Source organism: Petaurus breviceps, unplaced genomic scaffold (genome assembly GCF_028583685.1).
Source record: "Petaurus breviceps papuanus isolate PSGF00001 unplaced genomic scaffold, PetGlider_PUasm1.0 138, whole genome shotgun sequence".
Classification (NCBI taxonomy): Eukaryota; Metazoa; Chordata; class Mammalia; order Diprotodontia; family Petauridae; genus Petaurus; species Petaurus breviceps.
Genome location: NW_027185694.1, coordinates 12796134 through 12813948, shown reverse-complemented (window position 1 = coordinate 12813948; position 17815 = coordinate 12796134). Strand labels below are relative to the sequence as shown.

Here is a 17815-nt window from a genome sequence, read left to right as displayed (position 1 = left end):
CTTAAGATATAATCCATAATTAATATTAATATTACTTCATTAAAAAAAGCAACCCCAATGTACTTTATTTAATAGCAGATTTAAGGCAAGAAAATCAAGTCTCTTTTCTCTTAACCTTGACTAGATCTGTGAAAGCAATCACATCTTTAAATATTAACAAATGTTTTTTAGTAGATTAAGTTAGATGTATATTTTTCATTCCTTACCTAACCTAGTGTATTTAAATTCATAAAGGATTCTAAAATAGTTAATGTACATATTTCAAAACATCCTACCATTTTTACTTTTACTTCCAAAAAAGTTTGTTTTTTCTGTCATGGTTTCCAAAATTTTAATTATATTTCTTTAGTTGAGTTTCCTTCTCTGGAGAGAAGAGTTCACATTCACATGATTATGTGAACTCGAAGAAGAAACAAATTCTTTTGAGTAGTTACTACACACACATACACACACACAATATTTATTTAATAGACAAAGCATCTGTTAAATGTTTTGTTGACTCAATTCTATTATCTTTTAAACACATAATGGTAATTTTTGCTTGTGGCTTGCTTCATTCTGTATAATTTTTCTTACATGTAGGATCAGTCACTACTAATCTACCTTGATTGCCAGGCATCATCAGAGTCTGATGAAGAATACATGAAATGGCCAACAAATGGGTACATAAAACACATTTTTAAAAATTAGTAATTATGTGCTTTCTGAACCATAGAATGAACATATATTAATAAATTAAAAGTAATAGTGAAACAGAAACAAATGGAAAAAAATTGTAAAGAGAAACAAATCTACCAAGACATATTTTGACTAAATAAATACAAAATAACCTGAGAATACTTTTCAAACAAAGGAGTTTAGTCCAATGGTCAGAGTACAAGTTATGGAACCAAAAGCTCTTGAATTTCTTATGTTGGTTTTTAAAGTCTATCTCTTTGTGACTTTAAGTAAAACTTCTTGGACTCAGCTTCCTACATTGGGAAACATGCTCACTTAGCAATCAGAAAAGTTTGCAGTTTGATATATGAAGATTAAAACTTAAAAATGTTTTAACCAACATATTTTCTCTTTCTCTTTTTAACTTATTCAATGGCAGAGATTATAGGCATTAAGGTACAGAACAATTCAACTACCTGTTCATTTTTCTCTATATCTCCAGTACTTATACAGCACCTGGAATATAGTAGGCACTTAAAAAATGCTTGTTGATTTGACCTATCATGATTCAAAACAAGACAAGAAAAATCATATAAAATATAACTTGCTATTACTATAACATTTTAATGGAATCCAATAAAATTGAATTATAATGATTGACATTCTAAAAATCATTGAAAGACAAAAGTCATAATATGAAAAGGCACTATATGTCATATTATTTAATGCATAGAAAATTAACAATAAAGTAAACTTTAGATTTTAACATAAAAAAGCTAAGTAAAACTTCATAGCTTATAGCACCAATGCAATATTCACAGCACCAACTGTCACTATAAATATGCCTGCATAGTGCTTAATTGCAAAATATAACAGACTCTCCATAATAAGAGAAAAGCAAAACATTCATTAAGACACCAGAAAACCAATAAGCTGATTCCATCATAGTAGTAAAGAAGTTAATAAGCCATACCAGCACAGAGAGCCACAGCATCCTTTAGTCTTTCCACAAACCAGCATTTACTCACAAGCCTAACTGTCTCCCTTGGATGCGTCATCTCCTCCCTCCAGTCTAGCTGCTCTGACTCCCAGCTTCCTGTGGACTCTGCTCCACCCTTCAGCAAACTCCTCCCACCACAGTCTCCACATGATTACACTCAGCCTATTGGGGGCAGGGTATATCTTCAAATCAGGGAAGATCTTAAAATGCCCATTACTGTTACATAGGTGTATCACTTAGACTTGGTGGGATGTAACTTACAGTTGATATAGGGTAATGGAGCTATATTCTTTGTTCAGGAGAAATAGATTAGTTATAAAGGGTAATAGGGTATTATTTTATGTTATGAACCTATATGTTTGTAGGAATATTTATAAGCCTAAGAGTGAGAAGCCCATAAGAAAGCATTTGGTTAAGAATAAAAGAAGGGTATAACACAAGTGATACTATACCACAGACTACTTAACCAGAAGATAGAACTGTATTATGTATGACTTTCTGTTATAGATCATGAAACTTATTTGGAGGCAAAATATACCTACATTTGAGGGCTTTAACTATATGGACATCTACTTGGGGTCTTGTCTTGTTAAAAGCAAAGTAATTGAAAAATAAGCCTTAATGATTATTTTCTTTTAAGAACTTAGAGTAAATGATAAGGAGAATGACTATCCTGGATATGATTTGTAGGTTCCAATTGGTAAAAAAGAAATGACAGGGAACCTTAAAAATTGACCAAGTCATTTTACCATTTCTAATAGATACTAGCCATAATATGACTTGTACCTTGGACTTTATAGGAGGACATATGTCAAAGAATTCAGAGAGGATATAGGCGGGATCCCATGGACTGAACCTTTTAAAGGGAAATTGGCTCAAGAGATATGAAGAGACTCTCAAGAAGGAAACTCAGATGTTGCAATTGCAAATGACCCTGATGAGAAAGAAAAGGGGGAGATCTTTATGGGATGGATACATACAATCTCATTGTTGAGCTCAGATTTCAAGGACACAAAATATGGAACTTAATTGAGGATCAATACCACAGACCTATAAGTATACTGCTAGGAAGGCTACTGAAGGCTATGAATGACCTGAGGCTGATGAAGTATGCTAAAGGGAAAAAAAAAAAAAAACTTTTAGTTTAGCTGTATTGGAGGCCAGAAGAGTAAGAAATAAATAACTCCATTGTTTGGGAGTAGATAAATAATACCAGAAGACAGAGAGAAAGCACAATTATTAAGCTTATATTGCTTCTGTTTTCCCTATTTAGGGCATTATCCTAAAAATGTATGAAAAGAAAAGGAGGTGGGCTGGCCATATAGCAAGAGAAAAGGAGAGAGAACAAATAGTTTGAGTTCTTCACTGATACCAGTAGACTGTTAAGACACCTAGAGGAAGACATTTTGTACATTGAGTAGATATCTCGTAGAGCAGATTTATGGGAGAACATGGACTAAAGTCACATAGGATCAGAATATATTGTCATCTTGCACCATTAAAAGGAGTGCCCACATTGATGAGAACATGTATTTGTTGCAATAGTTTCTTACCTAGGAGAATGTTCTTAGAAATAGAATCAAACAAAAAAAAAATAGCTAAAGGGAGATTGAAAACTAAGATAAGTGAGGAGATGACAAGAAAGAACTTAAATGTCTTTAAGTTACCTCACCTGGGTGAATTATATTCTAGGCTATTGAGAGAAGTTGTGAATATGACTGCAGAACTTTGAGTTGTCTTTGAGGAATCCTAGAGAAAGGAAAAGGTGCTGTAGGCCTAGAGAAAGGCAAACCAACTGATCTGCACAAAGGGGAAGAAAACAGATTCTGTAAACTATAGGCCAGTAAATTTGATGTGGGTTCTTGGCAAAGTTCTAGAGTGGATTGTTAAATGTATGTTTGGTGAGCTCTGAAAAAAAGAAGTATTGATCACTATCAGTTAGTATGGGTTCATTTCAAATAATTCAAGTTGGACTAATATGGTTTCCTTTTTTAGATAAGACATTTGATCGATGAAATGCTACAGACACAGTATACTAGAATGTCAGCAAAGTACTGGACAAAGCCTGTCATGATATCCTTGCAGATAAGATGGCTAGATAGGTGAATCTGGGACTGATTTGAGGGACTAGACCCAAAGAGTATAATGATCTAATGTTCAAACTACAAATAGATCTCTAATGATACATTACAAGATTTAGTCCTTAATCCTATTCTAGTCTGTATTGTTTCAGTGTCTTGGATAAAGACATAAATATTATGCTAATCAAATTTGTCAAGGTCACAAAACTGGATGAGACAGTTTATAAACTGAATGATAGAACCAGCATCTAAAAAGATTTTTGATAGATTGAAACAATAGACCAAATTTAATCAGATTAAATTTAATAGGGACAAATAGAAAGTGCTGAACAGGTGCAAAAATTAGTCATATATGTACAGTATAGGTGTGGTGTGATTAGATAGCATTTCATGTAAAAAAAGATTTAAGGCCTTTAGTTTATTTGGAGTTCAATGTGAATGATGTGATGTGACAACCAAAAAAGCTAATGAGATTATAGCCTGAATTATTAAAATTATAGTGTGTGAAACGAGGGATGTGATGATTCCATTTTGTTCTGGTCAAACCATATCTAGAATACTTTGTTTCTGATCACGAAATTTTAGGAAGAACATTTACAGGCAAGAACATATCTGGAAAAAGATGATCAAACTAGTAAGGGACTTGAAATAATATTATAAAAAGACTAGTTAAAGGAACTGGTATATTTAGCCTGGAGTAGAGAACTTCTTAAGCTTGAGAGGCATAATTGCTGTCTTCAAACATTTGAAAGATTGGGATGTAGAAGACAGATTAGATTTATATTATGTGATCTCAGAGGATGGAACAATGAACAGTTGGTGGCTGTTAACAGGGAGGAAGATTAGAGTTTACTCTAAAGAATAATTCCTAACAATTTGCACATGCAAATGAAATGGGCTACCTTAGTAGGTTGTGAATTTTCCATCACAGAAATCTTTAAGTACAGTCTGGCAATGTGACAAAAGGCATTTAGACTCTTTGGGCTGTTATGAGGGCGGGGGATTCTTAATCACATAAGGGTTGGGCTAGAAGACCTCTAAAGTAATTTCCAACTCTCTGATTCTGTGAAATATCCAACTTAAAAATTAATCTGTGCAGAATTCCATTGGCATAACAATCAGGAATCATCTAGTATTACATGACTACATATTTTTGGTACTGAAAGGCTTACTTATAATGATACAGATTGCATAGGTAAATTACAACTCAAATGTGTGGAATTATTGAAATAAAGATACCCTGTTCCTTTTACTCGAGGTCAAAGTTTTATAAAAACTTACTCTGGAATAATCCAGGTCTCTGGGAGTTGAATCCGTTAAAGCTCGCACAAGGGCATTCATCACACTGATTGGAGGAGGAGGTGGAGAGGGTTGGGAAGGTTCCTGCTGTAATGGGCTCTTTGGTTTGGAAGGCAGCCGACCTCTCCTTCCTTTCAAACTATCAGTACGGACAACTGATTTCAAAAGAATAAAAAATTTTGACCTTCAAAGACATTCATAAATTATGAGAATCAAGACATATTTTAAATTATTTTAAAAATTATTCATGTGATCTATCTTCTAGAAGCAGCAATGGATTCTAAATAATGTTCACTCCACAGCTGAGAATTAGCTAAAATAAAAGGCATCTTCTATCTATAGTTGATAATGAAATATTGATAAAAGTCAACTTTATAAAGATTTCCATATTTATTTACATACATTAATCGAGTTTAGGAAACTAGAATGACAAAACATTAAAAAATGTAAATATATGTTAGTAACAAAACATTTGGGAGCAAAAATGAATCCAGCAATTTCACTACTACAATATTAAAACAAATTTTTTATACTTCTAGAGTAAGTGACTGTTATTAATAAAAAGAGCATAACTTTCTTACCTTCTTTAACCATGCCGACATTGAGACACTTCTGAAATCTACAGTATTGACATCGGTTTCGACGTCTTTTGTCTACTGGACAATTTTTATTTGCCAGGCAAACGTATTTTGCATTTTTCTGCACTGTTCTCTGACAAAATACAATATAGAGACAGTTAACTAATAGTTTCTTGAAAGAGCTAGGACCCGACAAGATGTATTTTAATTACAATGTGAAAAGTGACAGTGCAATTCGTATAATTAGATAAATTCAATTTCCTAACATGCTAGCCTGCAGGAAAAACAATTTTATTAGTGTTAGCTGCTGACAATGAAAATCATCTGGGATTGTTGTGAAGCAAGTCTCAGGAGACAGTCAACTTTGAATGATAAAATAATATCTGAAATTACCAGGTCAATACATCATACCTTTATGGATTAGATTATCTCCACTTGTAAAATCCCCTAAGGAACAATTTTCTTCTTGCTTCACTCTCCCTGATTATTGTTGACCTTATTAGAATTCCTTATTAAAATTCTTTGGAATGCACTCCATTTGCTATGCTTATTGTGAGTACATCATAGTACTCACATGGCATGTTAGCCATTGGAGATAGAGTAATAGAAAGGGGGTCAAATTAATTTAAAATATATAGAAAATTTAAGCATGTTACCACAAACATTTTATTCAGCTTACGTTACTCTTATTGATGTTACAAAACTACAATAAGATTTCCGATTTTAAGATACAAATACATATTAGTTAGAAATCTTTCACTAAAATCCTTGTTTAAATGTTTCATCTTGGCATGGAGGTAATGGCTGTGTCATTGCATTACTCTCCCTGGTAGGTCTTATCAAGCTGGAAGGTTTTCAAATATTGCCTACAAACGGATTTTATATCTGTTATCTTTATACTTGTTTAGCTAAGTTTGGAAAGGCTGGCCACAGCAAACTCAGGAACATTGCCTGCTAAGGCAGGTGATGAATTTCACTGGTATAAATACTCACAACAGTGACATGAGAGACTTTTAAAAGTATTTGAAGAAGAAATATTAGTGGAGATTAAATGATTTGGTGATAAATAAATTTAGCTACTATTTTTAAAAATCCCAACACCTCATAAACCAAGAGCAGGAAGAGAATATTATAATTAAAAATTTTTTTGTCCTTTGATATTAGAAGCAAAAACTTCTCTTATAATAAGTATTTGTGGAAAAATTCTATCAATGTCATCTCAAATAATCAATTTGTTGGTTATGTCACATTTAGCAGGCTTAGACAAAGAACTATTTTCATCCAGAATCACAGTTTTTCTTTCTTTCTTTTTTTTTTTTTTTTTGTTCTGGGGATCTGTGATTTCATCAGTGTGAAGAATTTCCTGGTGTGCAAATTTCCTCTACTGAGGCAATTCCACTATTCATCTTAGAGAGTTGCCTATGGATACTGAGATACTGTGACTTGTTCATGGTTACACAGATAGTATGTATCAGAGGAAGGACTTGAACCCAGGTCTTCCTGACTTCCAGGCCCAGCCTTTTGTCTCCTTATACTTCTTTCTGAATTTTAGCAAAGGTAACTTTAAAAATGAAATCCTCTCATACTCCAACATTGAAAGTAATATAGGCCTTACAAGAAAGTTGTGTAAACTAATTATTTATTATATGATCACTCTCTCTAAAGTTGCAGCACATCACCATAATGTCCTTAATACATTGTAATCAAGCTACTACAATACCAATAGATATGCCATTGTTCAGCTAATGACTTATTGATAATGTTTGTTACAACATTGTTTTTATGGAACCAACTGCCTCCGGTAATATTGTTTCATCTCTAATGTCTTTTTCCCCCAGCCAGCTAAGGACTTAGACAGAATACACAAATATTTAGAATAAAAATTTACAAATAACCACAAATCTAGGATTACCCAGCACAAAACAAAGTGGAGAAAGAAAAGTGATTTGATGCATCAGAGTGGTGTAGAAAACAAATCCAGATAATCTGGGATAAATAACCTTCTTTTGTCCAAGATTCTCTATATGCTTTTTTATGACAAGTTCTACTAGTGTCTTTAAAATGAGTGTCAATTTTCGCCATGTAACCTATTTTTTTTTTTTGTTTCAGAGACTTCAAACTTCACTTAACAAGACTACTCAAATAAAACTAAGTTCTAACAAGGTAAATGTCAAACATACATGTCAAAGATAATGTAAATTTCACCTACATAAATGAATATTCTCAAAAGTTTAAAATTCAATGTTCACAATTCCAACATACATATATATATGTAAATCTATTCAAAGCTAACAGAATCTAGGTACTAAGTGATGTTTCTTACAATGAAAATGTAGCCCTTCCTAAAACTATACTTGCTCCAATGACATGCCAATTGCCTTCCAGTAGCATTTTGTTTCAAGTTACCTTATACATTTTTTCCAATAACCTAAAACATTTCCTGCATTTGTGTGTGGCTGCAGAGTTTAAGAAGCAGGAAAGATCATTATGGTTCAATAATTGAATTCCCATCATTAACTGCACTTCATGTCACATTTTAAAAGAATTCCATTTAATGGTGGAAGACCACTGGGTAAAATGTGCTTCTATTTATTTAATTAACAGATTTTTTTTGGTTGACTTGTTTATTGTTTCCCCTTTTGTGTATAGACCCCCCCCCCCCAAAGTAAAATAGCTGGAACAAAAGGAGGGCTATTGGTAGGACACAATGGAGATTTCTACCTTGGAATGTATAGCCACTTAGGTATCTCAGTCAACTTTCAATTATTCAGGGTTGACTTTATTTGTGGATTATCCATGCCCTTTTAAATTTTCATTATTTTTCTCCTGTTGCTCATCATCTTCTCTTTTATTTGTTCTTTAGTTGTAACCAGGAAAAGGCATAAGATGGGAAAATCCAAGCCAAAGGGCATACAACAGCTTGAAAAGTAGGTCTGGCAAATCCTTGATAATAAAAGGGTTTTAAAACAAATGACTCAAATGAAAAGTCTGTATTAATTGTAGATTTCACTTATCCATGTAATCTCTGTCATCGGCTGACAACAATAAGTTACATTTAGTTCTACACCCTACTTACTCAAATCACTTTGTGTCCACCACTCTAAATCCTAGTTTTCATTCACCTAACTTTGTGTCTTAGCTCTCCCCAAACCTCCCCCACCTTCCAAAAACAACAATCTGCAAAACATTGAGTGAATGTTGAGATTAGAACTCTTGTGAGGATATAAAGGAGGGAGGTACAGGATCAGGTATGCACGGGGGTTTCTGTGTTTTGTTCGAGAGAGGGCAGAATAATTAAATGTTCTACAAAGTCTATGAATGAATAAATAGCTCAGTGGAAGACTGAGAGGTTGAATAAGTCAATTTCTTCTAAAGTCTAAACTAACTCCTAGATTGTGAGGTAGGCATCTTTACAAATGTATTCAGGAAGCTGCCCCCTGCCATTCCTAATTTACACCTTGGCAGTTACCTTAAGTACAAGGACGATAAAAGTAATAGATAACACAGGTTCATGGGCTTGGATGCCAGTGGCTAAATTTCTGGCCGTAAGATGGAAGGAACCTAACAGACAGGAGAAGAAGGGGAGCTAGGGGTGGGGCAGGGCGGTAGGGGGGGAGAGAAGAAGAAAAGGGAACAAAGATGCTCACCTTGAAGAAACCCTTGCAGCCCTCGCAGGTACGCACACCGTAGTGTTGGCACGCTGCGTTGTCCCCACATACAGCACAAGTGCCCTCACCGGAGGAGGAGCTCCTACTGGGAGGTGACGGGAGGCTGGTACTCTCTCCTAGCAAACTGGACCCGGCAGAAGCGGCGGCGGCAGGAGGTGTCAGACTCAGCTGGGGGAAAGGCAATGGGGCAGCCCTCTTGACTATCGGCAGCCCAAAAGGGTGGCCCTCCATGGGGGCTGGCTGGCCACTAGCAGCAACCCGGTCCGTGGCTCCTAGCTGGAGGGGATCATAGCAGAGGTGATGGCTTCCCACTGGGATGGGGGTAGGAGGGTGAGGTGGCGAGTGCTTGAAGTGAATCAGAGGGAAGCGGGTGGCAGCTGGTACAGTTTTCATAGGGGCATCCATCAGGTGACTTGCTGCGAGGCAAGTCTGGGTGGCCTGCAGCTGGTGTGTCTCGTCCCATATGGACGTCTGCTGCGTGGGGAAGTTGGGCGTGGTTGGGGTAGAAGGGGGAGACTGCTTGAAATACATAGAGGTACTGGGCATCACTTCCTCTTCTGAGGAAGAGGAAGGCTGCGGAATGGACGAATGGTGGTGGTAACTGTGTCCCCGGGAATCTTCCATCTTGACCTGGGGCCGGGAAGCGGATGGCTGCATTTGGTACAGGCAAGAGGGCTTGCATTCGTAACTCCCGGGATAACCCTCCATGAAGGTGCTGAAGCTGGGCAGGGAGGTGGTAGCTGTGGCTGTGATTTCAGTACTGCTTAAGTCCATGTTCAGTTTGGTGTAGTCGGGGTTCATGATCTCTGAGGTGTACTCCGAGCCATAAGCATACGTCTGCGCAGCATAACTAGAACCAGGAGGCGAAGGACTATATTGAGCTTGCACGCAGGGCATATCTGCAAAGAAGAAACAAAAAGCTCTCAGAAACAGATATGAATTCTCCCTAAACTAATTAATTAGCAAGGTCGATTGTTGCCCCTCCCCCTTCAATTTGTGAAGAGGTTTCCTTCCCTCTTCTATTCCAGAAGCGCTCGAAGCCAAAGCTTGTCGCCTTTAGCAGACACCAAAACCCAACCTTTCTAACTCCTCAGAAATTCCTGACTGGCTGTGCTGTGTCAAAGGGCATATTAGGCAGGCGGTGTCCTCTGAAGCCAAGCCTCAGGCTTGAGCACAGCTAATGCCTGAGCCTTCCGCCAGACCCAGGGAGCGTTTGCTAGAAAACTCTACTGAGAATTTGCCTCTTTGACAACCAAGACCTTGAGTGGAAAACTAACTGACTAGTAAATTAGTACCTTGTTTGTTTATTTTGGGAAAGGCGAGACCACTTCATTCACCCAGCCACAGACCATTTGCCCTTAAGAAACCGAGTTCATAAAGAAGCAGCCCGACATCAGACTTAGTACTCATGGGGAACAGAGACATATTTATGAGTTAGGACATAGACGGTCAATCCGATTTAGATTCACTTTTCTTCCTAATACTTCCTTTTCCAATAACTCTACTGAATGCACAGCAGCTCTCCTCTGCACCCCGCCCTCGGCCTCCCCTCCTGACCAAACCACCACCAACTTCAGTCCTCTAGGCAAGGAGATAGGACTTAGGCCTAGAACATGGACTCAGGGCACTTTGCTCCATCTGCAAAGAAAAATATTCGGCAACTGCGACAAAATGCTCATCCCAAGGATATTCTATGCCTTAGATCATACGTACACATATACATAAGTATTTGTGAGGGAAACAATTTGCATTTATCAAAATCCTACACCTTCCCCCATTTAAAAGAAGTAATACGGGAGCAATGGGGGGAGAGGGAGAGAAGCTAAGCAGTCACAGAATTGGGATCTGCTTCCCTATCAGTTTCAACCAAGACTGCTGAAGCAGTTATTGGCACAAAGTGTTCTTAGTGCACTTAACCCTCTAGATAGATAGCAATTTGAGACATCGCTTTGATGTAACTTTGAGTCACAATATTTTATAGGCTTAGTTAACTGAAAGTCTAAATAGCCCATCTCTTTGCTTTATGGTTATATGAATGTAGCTGCTTGTAGTAACTTGTTTTCCTTGAAAAAGGAAGGGCAGACGATATAGTCAGATCCACATAAAAAGAATAAAGGACTTTAAAAAAGTTATTTACTTTTCCTTTGACAACCTTATCTTACCCATATTTCCAAATCTCACTGATATATTATTATAGAAGACATCTGTACTTTCAAAATGTAGAGAAGAGAGGATTGCTTTTTATCAATTGGGATCAAAACACTGTTTTCTTTGTTGCTAGGATTGTTAAAATGAGATGAAAGACTAATAATCACTGTTTAATTGTTTCAAAGGAAAGAAAATATAATAATGCAAGGGAAGAATAGAGCCTTCTTTTTAAAAAAAAATTCTCAGACTACCCCATCTTCTATCACACTCTTCCACTATCCATTACATGACCTTTAATAATAAAGTGGCTTTCAGTAGAGATAAATGGGAATCCCGTGGCTTATAGGAATAAAATTTTAAATTATTACATTAAATGATGATGCCATACCCCTTAAATGCAAAAAAGAGATGCCCCCCAATTCTGTGACTAAAACGAATATATTGAAACCTAAGAAAGATAATAATTTGTAAGTTTGTCTGTGGTTTTCTTGGAAAAAATGATTCCGGTGAAATGTATAGCTTAGTCCTATAGCACAAGTCCCATTACTAGGACATTCAAAGCTTCACTATGAAAAGGGAAGTTTATATGCTAACTTCCAGCTATATGATCAGGCCATAAAATCATGGTTAAGGTAAGCCTTCTCATAGGCATCGGGCCTGGAAGCCAAGAGGAAGAATAACTTAACCAGCCCATTCTGCAATATCTGCCTTCTCCATCCACCAGGGGAGGAAGAGTTTAGGGCCTCAGGCGGCGGGGTTACCTGGAGGGAATCTTGTGCGCTGAATGATGGGGCTGGTGGTCTCTCCGGAGGAGGCTACAGACAGAGGCTGAGGAGGGGGCGTTGGGCCCAGCGGGGTGGCGGCTGTGAAGCTGCTGTGGTCGTCAGTGGTTCCAGTCTGAGAGCTGGCGCTGGGCTGGCGGCGCTCTTCCGAACTGGGTTCTGTCAGCGTTAGGCACCGCAGGGGAGAGAGTAAAGTTCACAATGAGACCAGCTGGGTCTTCAGCCGGACAATGAAACCAGTCAGACGCTAAGGAATCGACATTAAGAATGACATCTTCTGACTTCGATGCTGCAGTGGTGTTGGGCTAGGTTTTTGTCTGGTTGGTTGGTTATTTGGCAAGGAAAAAGAAAGGGGAGACGGATAGGTACAGGGAATAATGAAAATGTCATGTAACTATCAATTATCCTAAGGACAGTAATAAGTGAGAAAGATAATCTTTTTCCACTACTAAAGACCAAGCTAGAACCTTTCAGAAGAGAAGGCAACACACGGAAAAAAAGTAGTAACAGCAACTAAACTTATTGTAATCCATACTGCCTATGTCTATGACATCAGGGCTCTCTGCCTTTGAAAATCCCCAAATCATTTCATCAACCACAAAAATTTCTCAATATTATTAGAAATTTCAGCACTTCGAGTATACACACACACACATATTTGAAAAGAATGAAAATATATTCGGGGTTCTAACACAACTGGTGGATCAATGAACGTAAATATGCAGAATGAAGGCTTTTTCTCTCTCCTGCCAAGGAATACAAATTTACAAGGTGGAGAGAAGGTGCACATTGTTGGTAACGAATGCAAGACTACTCCAGGGAATTGACAAAATCTTTGCTTTTTAGTCTAAATGCTAATAATCTTCAGTTCTATTACCAGAGTTTAGCTTTCCAGGGGTAAGGCAAACAAAAATAAAAGACAGTGTTAATCATACACTTCCTGACAACGAGACATTCTGTGAATCTGTTCTTGAAGTCTACTTGTATGCTACCTCACACACCAATCCCTCAACTCCTCTGTCCTTTAAAATTTCACTGGTCTACAGCCCCGCATGTGTCCTTAGTGGACACTTTCCCCCGCCCACTTAGCTTTAACTTGAGGCTCCTTGGAGGTACCTACACAAAAAACAGCAATGAAACTTTCCAGCGCCAGCCTGGGTTCTTGGCTTGGCGAGCCACAACCTTTGGCTTGCAGCGCCCCCTTCCACTGGACGAATTTAGGATTTCGCTTTTGAACTTGGAGCAAAAATTTCTATAGTTACATAATCTGGAGGGAGACTCAGAAAACTTTCATTTCCTATTTAACAGTGCGGGCACCGGATTGTGTCTGGGAAGAAATACTTTGGCAGCGGGTTTAAACTTTATAGTCCTGCGAAGCTGCTACAGCGACATTCTGACTGGGAAAGTGGGGATTCCCCAGCCATAGCCCGCCGGTCTCGTCCCCTCTGGTCCCTTAGCATCTGGTAGACCGGAAACCTTCAGTTCTGTTCCACGTGTAAGTGGTACTTCATCTTGTTTTGCATTGAACGCCTCACTTTTTCCTTATTGTTATCATTATTATTGCTTATCTTTAGTTAATCTCTCACAATATCCCATCTCCGTGCTCCCCAACTGGTGAAGCCTGATGGACGAGTTTCCGAATGGTTTCTAATTCGTGAGACACTTTTTCAGAGTAGCTGTTCCATTCGTTACCATTGAGTTTCATCAGGGTCTCAGTTGGGGAGGGAGCGGTTCATCTCTTTGCTCCGAGGTTTTGTTCCTTCCCTGTTCCTGGGGTTAGCCCCCTCGTGAACCAGGCTGCTTTTCTCTCTGAGCTGAGCGCCCTAGGGCTCCTCTCCGCCCCCAAAGCCGCTGGTTACCTAGAAACACTCTCTGCGCCTTTAAACACGTAAGACTTATCCTGATTGCAGCAGCCAGAGCCAGGAGCACAGAGCCTCGGGGGCTGTAAATTAGGGGGGATAACTACTCCTGTCAAAGCGGCTTTCTTCCCCATATTCAGATTCCAATGACAATCCCGGGTTTCCCTCCTTTTTGCAACTTTTAGAAGAAACCATGTTCACAGTATTGTGACTAGGGTCTTCAGTCAACCCTCCTCGTCCATTGGTGGACACCAGAGAAGAGAACTGCTGGAAACATACTCCTGGGGCTGAGAATGGGGCTGGAGGTGAGGGTAGGGTGAAAATGTAGCAAAATTGGAGTTTAGGGTCGATTTATTCTTAAAATCTCATTAAACCACAATAACTTTAGCACACTACAAAATACTAATACATTTAAGCCCAATTTCCGAGTCAGGCAGATTTTATTTCTTCCAGCTTTTTGCTTTCTATGAAAACTTTCACATTAGCCGAGATAAATGAGCATTCATTGGCCCCAATGCTATGTTTATTTCCTGATATATTTCAGTATGGGGTGTGTGTAAAAAGATTTCAGATAACTAAGGCATTTACAACCTCTTTATTGACTTGGAGTACTTATAAATGGCATTCTTTGGAAATATCACTGGAAAACTGGAAGAAAAATATACACCTACAATCTGCATACCGAACAATACCTTTCCCAACACCTCTGTAAGACACCTTTTAGGAGGTACTTTCAACATCCCTATAACTTCTCTCTATCGAGAACTTTAATTTCAGTCATTTAAAAAAAACAACTTTGTTCTACTCCTGTAGAGCCACGAGCTATTTCAATTAACACTAAAAAAAGAAGAAAAAAAGTAATTTCTACATCAAACCAAGACTGAGAGAAGAGGAAAACCACACACACGTGCTGGGTCACTAAAGTTGGTAATTACAATTTATTACCTCCAAAAGGAAAAGAGTAAATGTGAGAAGAGCAGATGCAGGGCAGACGTGCCTAGAGAAGCCCCCGTCTCATTTCATTACAATATGCCACATTCCAACAATTACCACTGTGCTCCTCAGAGCTGCTTCTGTAGCTCCTGCCGTCGTTGCCCCCCGGTTATTTTCCTCTCTTAGCCCAAATCCAATCAACCTGCCCAGTAGTTTCCATTAGGTACGACTAACTTGTACCAACAAAATCACCTATTTTCAAGCCTACTTAAAGAAGGAAAATTACTGCCATTCATCACCGGAGCTGCAACTCCCGGCCGCCGCCGCCGCCGAGAGCATCATTTCCATGACAACAACCAGAGCCTGAAATACCCTGAATAATATCGCTGGAGCAGCTATTGCACAAATCCTGGTCCTCCTCTTTGTTAAAGAAAAAGCCTCTCTAGGACGGGGAGGAAATCACAGGAACTCCTAATAACCCAGCGGGACTTCTAGGGGGTAAAAGTTTCAGATTAGAGTCCTCGGGACTCCTTACAAAACGACTCACTTGTAGGGAGCGAAGAGGAGAAAACCACAAAAAGTTGTCAAAATCAGTAGCTACTAGAGAGCCCTCCGAGCAACTTTTAGCAACTCCCCTAAATAGCTCTGCGAATCTCATACGTACTTGACTGCTGTGGCGGTTCCGTCTTTATATCGAGTTTATAGAGGACTGCCCCGAAATCTTCATGGGGGAGTAGTAGCCGAGGTCCCGGAAGGGCTGACTTGTACAGACTGAGGAACTCCCTGAGGCTGAGGGCTCGCAGGAGATGCTACGATCCCAACTCATGGGAAAGCACAGAAGAGGAGCTCAGCGGGCGCCCTGGCTCCTGCCGTTCCTGAGCCAGGGCATATGGAATAAAACCAAGGAAAAATGCAGCCGCGCCGCTGCTACCGCTGCCGTAGCCTCTGTTATTCCCGCTGCCGCTGCCGCTGCTCCTGTCAGGGTGACAATGTGAGCCGGAGGCGGGGTTCGCCGGCGCGGCTGTGCACCGCAAAGCTCTGTCTGTCGGAGAGGTGTGTGAGCGTGTTGGAGAGTGTGGAGTGTGTATGCAGTGTGTGCTTCTGGGTGTGTGTGTATCTGGGGATGAGTGTGTGTATGTGTCAGCGTGTGCGCGTTTGTGTGAGGAGAAGGAGAGGTGCTGCAAGCTGGGGGGAGGCAGGAGACTCTGCTCTCCCGGCTGCGCGCTCGCCTGCTCTCTCCGAACGTCATTTATGCCACAGGAGCCCTAGCGGCCTCTCCATAGAGCTCCTGGAATGCGAGACGTCAATGGTGACGCCATGGGACGCTCACGTCACCCTCCTCCTCCCCTCCCCTCACCCTGGTTCCGCGTGTGTGAGTAAGGGACTGTGTGTGTATGTGTGTGTGTGTGAGCGCGCGCTCACGCGCGTGTTCCAATCACTCGCTCCGTTTTACAATGGAAGCTGAGCACAGCTGCCTGTCACTCTGAGAGACCCTAGTCGGTGGCTGCCAACCTCCGCAGAACACTTTTGTTTCTTGGACTCTTGTCTGAAGACCGCTCATCTGGGCTTCTAGGCAGAGACTGTCAGCGCAGTTTGCTTGGGCTGGGGCGGAATAAGAGAAGACGTGTTGGCACGACTCCCAGACTGCCCAGTGTCCAGGAAGCCTGGGTGAAAAGGAGGACAGTGCTTCATAAAGTAAAGGATTTGATATCCAGTTTCACTGAGCGATCTACCTAGCAGTGGATGTACAGGGGTCTGTCACTATAGCCAAATTACCCTTTTGCAGTGAAACTTCGTCTTTCTCATGTAACGACTTCCTAAAGTTGCTTACTTTTATCCAGTCCTCTGCAGAGGCTTTATTAGCAATCCTCCCTCCAGATTCTGGTGCGTATTTTGCACAGTGTATGAGGGTTACTTTTAGGGTGAGGTTTTATTTCATGACATTTACGTTATTGTTTGTCTAGCTGGGAGCATTAAAATCATTGAAAACACAAGCATAGCACATGTATTATTTAGCTGAACTGGTCTCTTGTTTCAAATACACAATACACCCGGACCACGTCAAATACTGAACACTTAGCTAGCTAACACTTTCACTTTTTGCATATTGGAAACGGATTTCTTCTGCGTGTCCCCAAATTAAAACATTGTGATAATAAGACTAAAAGTAATTGTTACCCGTTTGAGAATTCGAGATGGATATATCGTTCCACGGTGTTATGGAATTACTTGCAAATAGCCATTGACCCTGTGAATGGGAGACTCTTCCCTCCATCCCCACCCCCTGGAAATTGTTTTGAGTGAGAATTTCTCGCTGAGAAAAATACTCAAAGTGTCCCGAGACTGACGCCGGTTGCTGTGTTCAAACAACCTTTTGGATCAAATACTGTGGAGCATGGTTGTCTAGGTAAGTCCACACAACCAGTAACCATCTCCGTGGTTCTCTGCTTTAATGAGACTTGACATTACATCTCTTTAATGTCACAATCTTAGCCTGAGACATAGTGGAACTGGCAGCATATTCCATTTGGAGAAGGTTCGGGAGGGGACGGGAATCTAGAAACACATACACACATGTGTGTATATGTGCACACATATACACATGTGTGTATATGTGCACACATATATGCATGCATGTGTATACGTATGTATGTGTATATGTACATGTACATATTCCACCCTCCTCGCCCCCTTCTCTCTTTTCTCAAAGGGGAGGGCAGCAGGGAGCCGAGTGTGGGAGAAAGCTCGGAAGGCAGCCCAGTACTGTGGAACACCGCCCTCTCTCTCGCTGCTACCAATCCTGGGACTGG

The 17815-nt window shown here is 39.7% G+C and overlaps 1 protein-coding gene across 1 annotated transcript in view; it reads right to left on the bottom strand.

The window, feature by feature from the left end:
* NR4A3 (nuclear receptor subfamily 4 group A member 3) overlaps positions 1-17658 on the bottom strand; it is a 33900-nt gene extending 16242 nt beyond the window's left edge. The window contains 8 exon segments of the mRNA XM_069105777.1: positions 5020-5192; positions 5619-5748; positions 9263-10182; positions 12193-12372; positions 15670-16051; positions 16053-16096; positions 16099-16210; positions 16213-17658. Coding sequence (XP_068961878.1) covers positions 5020-5192; positions 5619-5748; positions 9263-10182; positions 12193-12372; positions 15670-16051; positions 16053-16096; positions 16099-16210; positions 16213-16254 — 1983 coding nt within the window. The 5' untranslated portion in view covers positions 16255-17658.
* Positions 17659-17815: the final 157 nt, after the last annotated feature.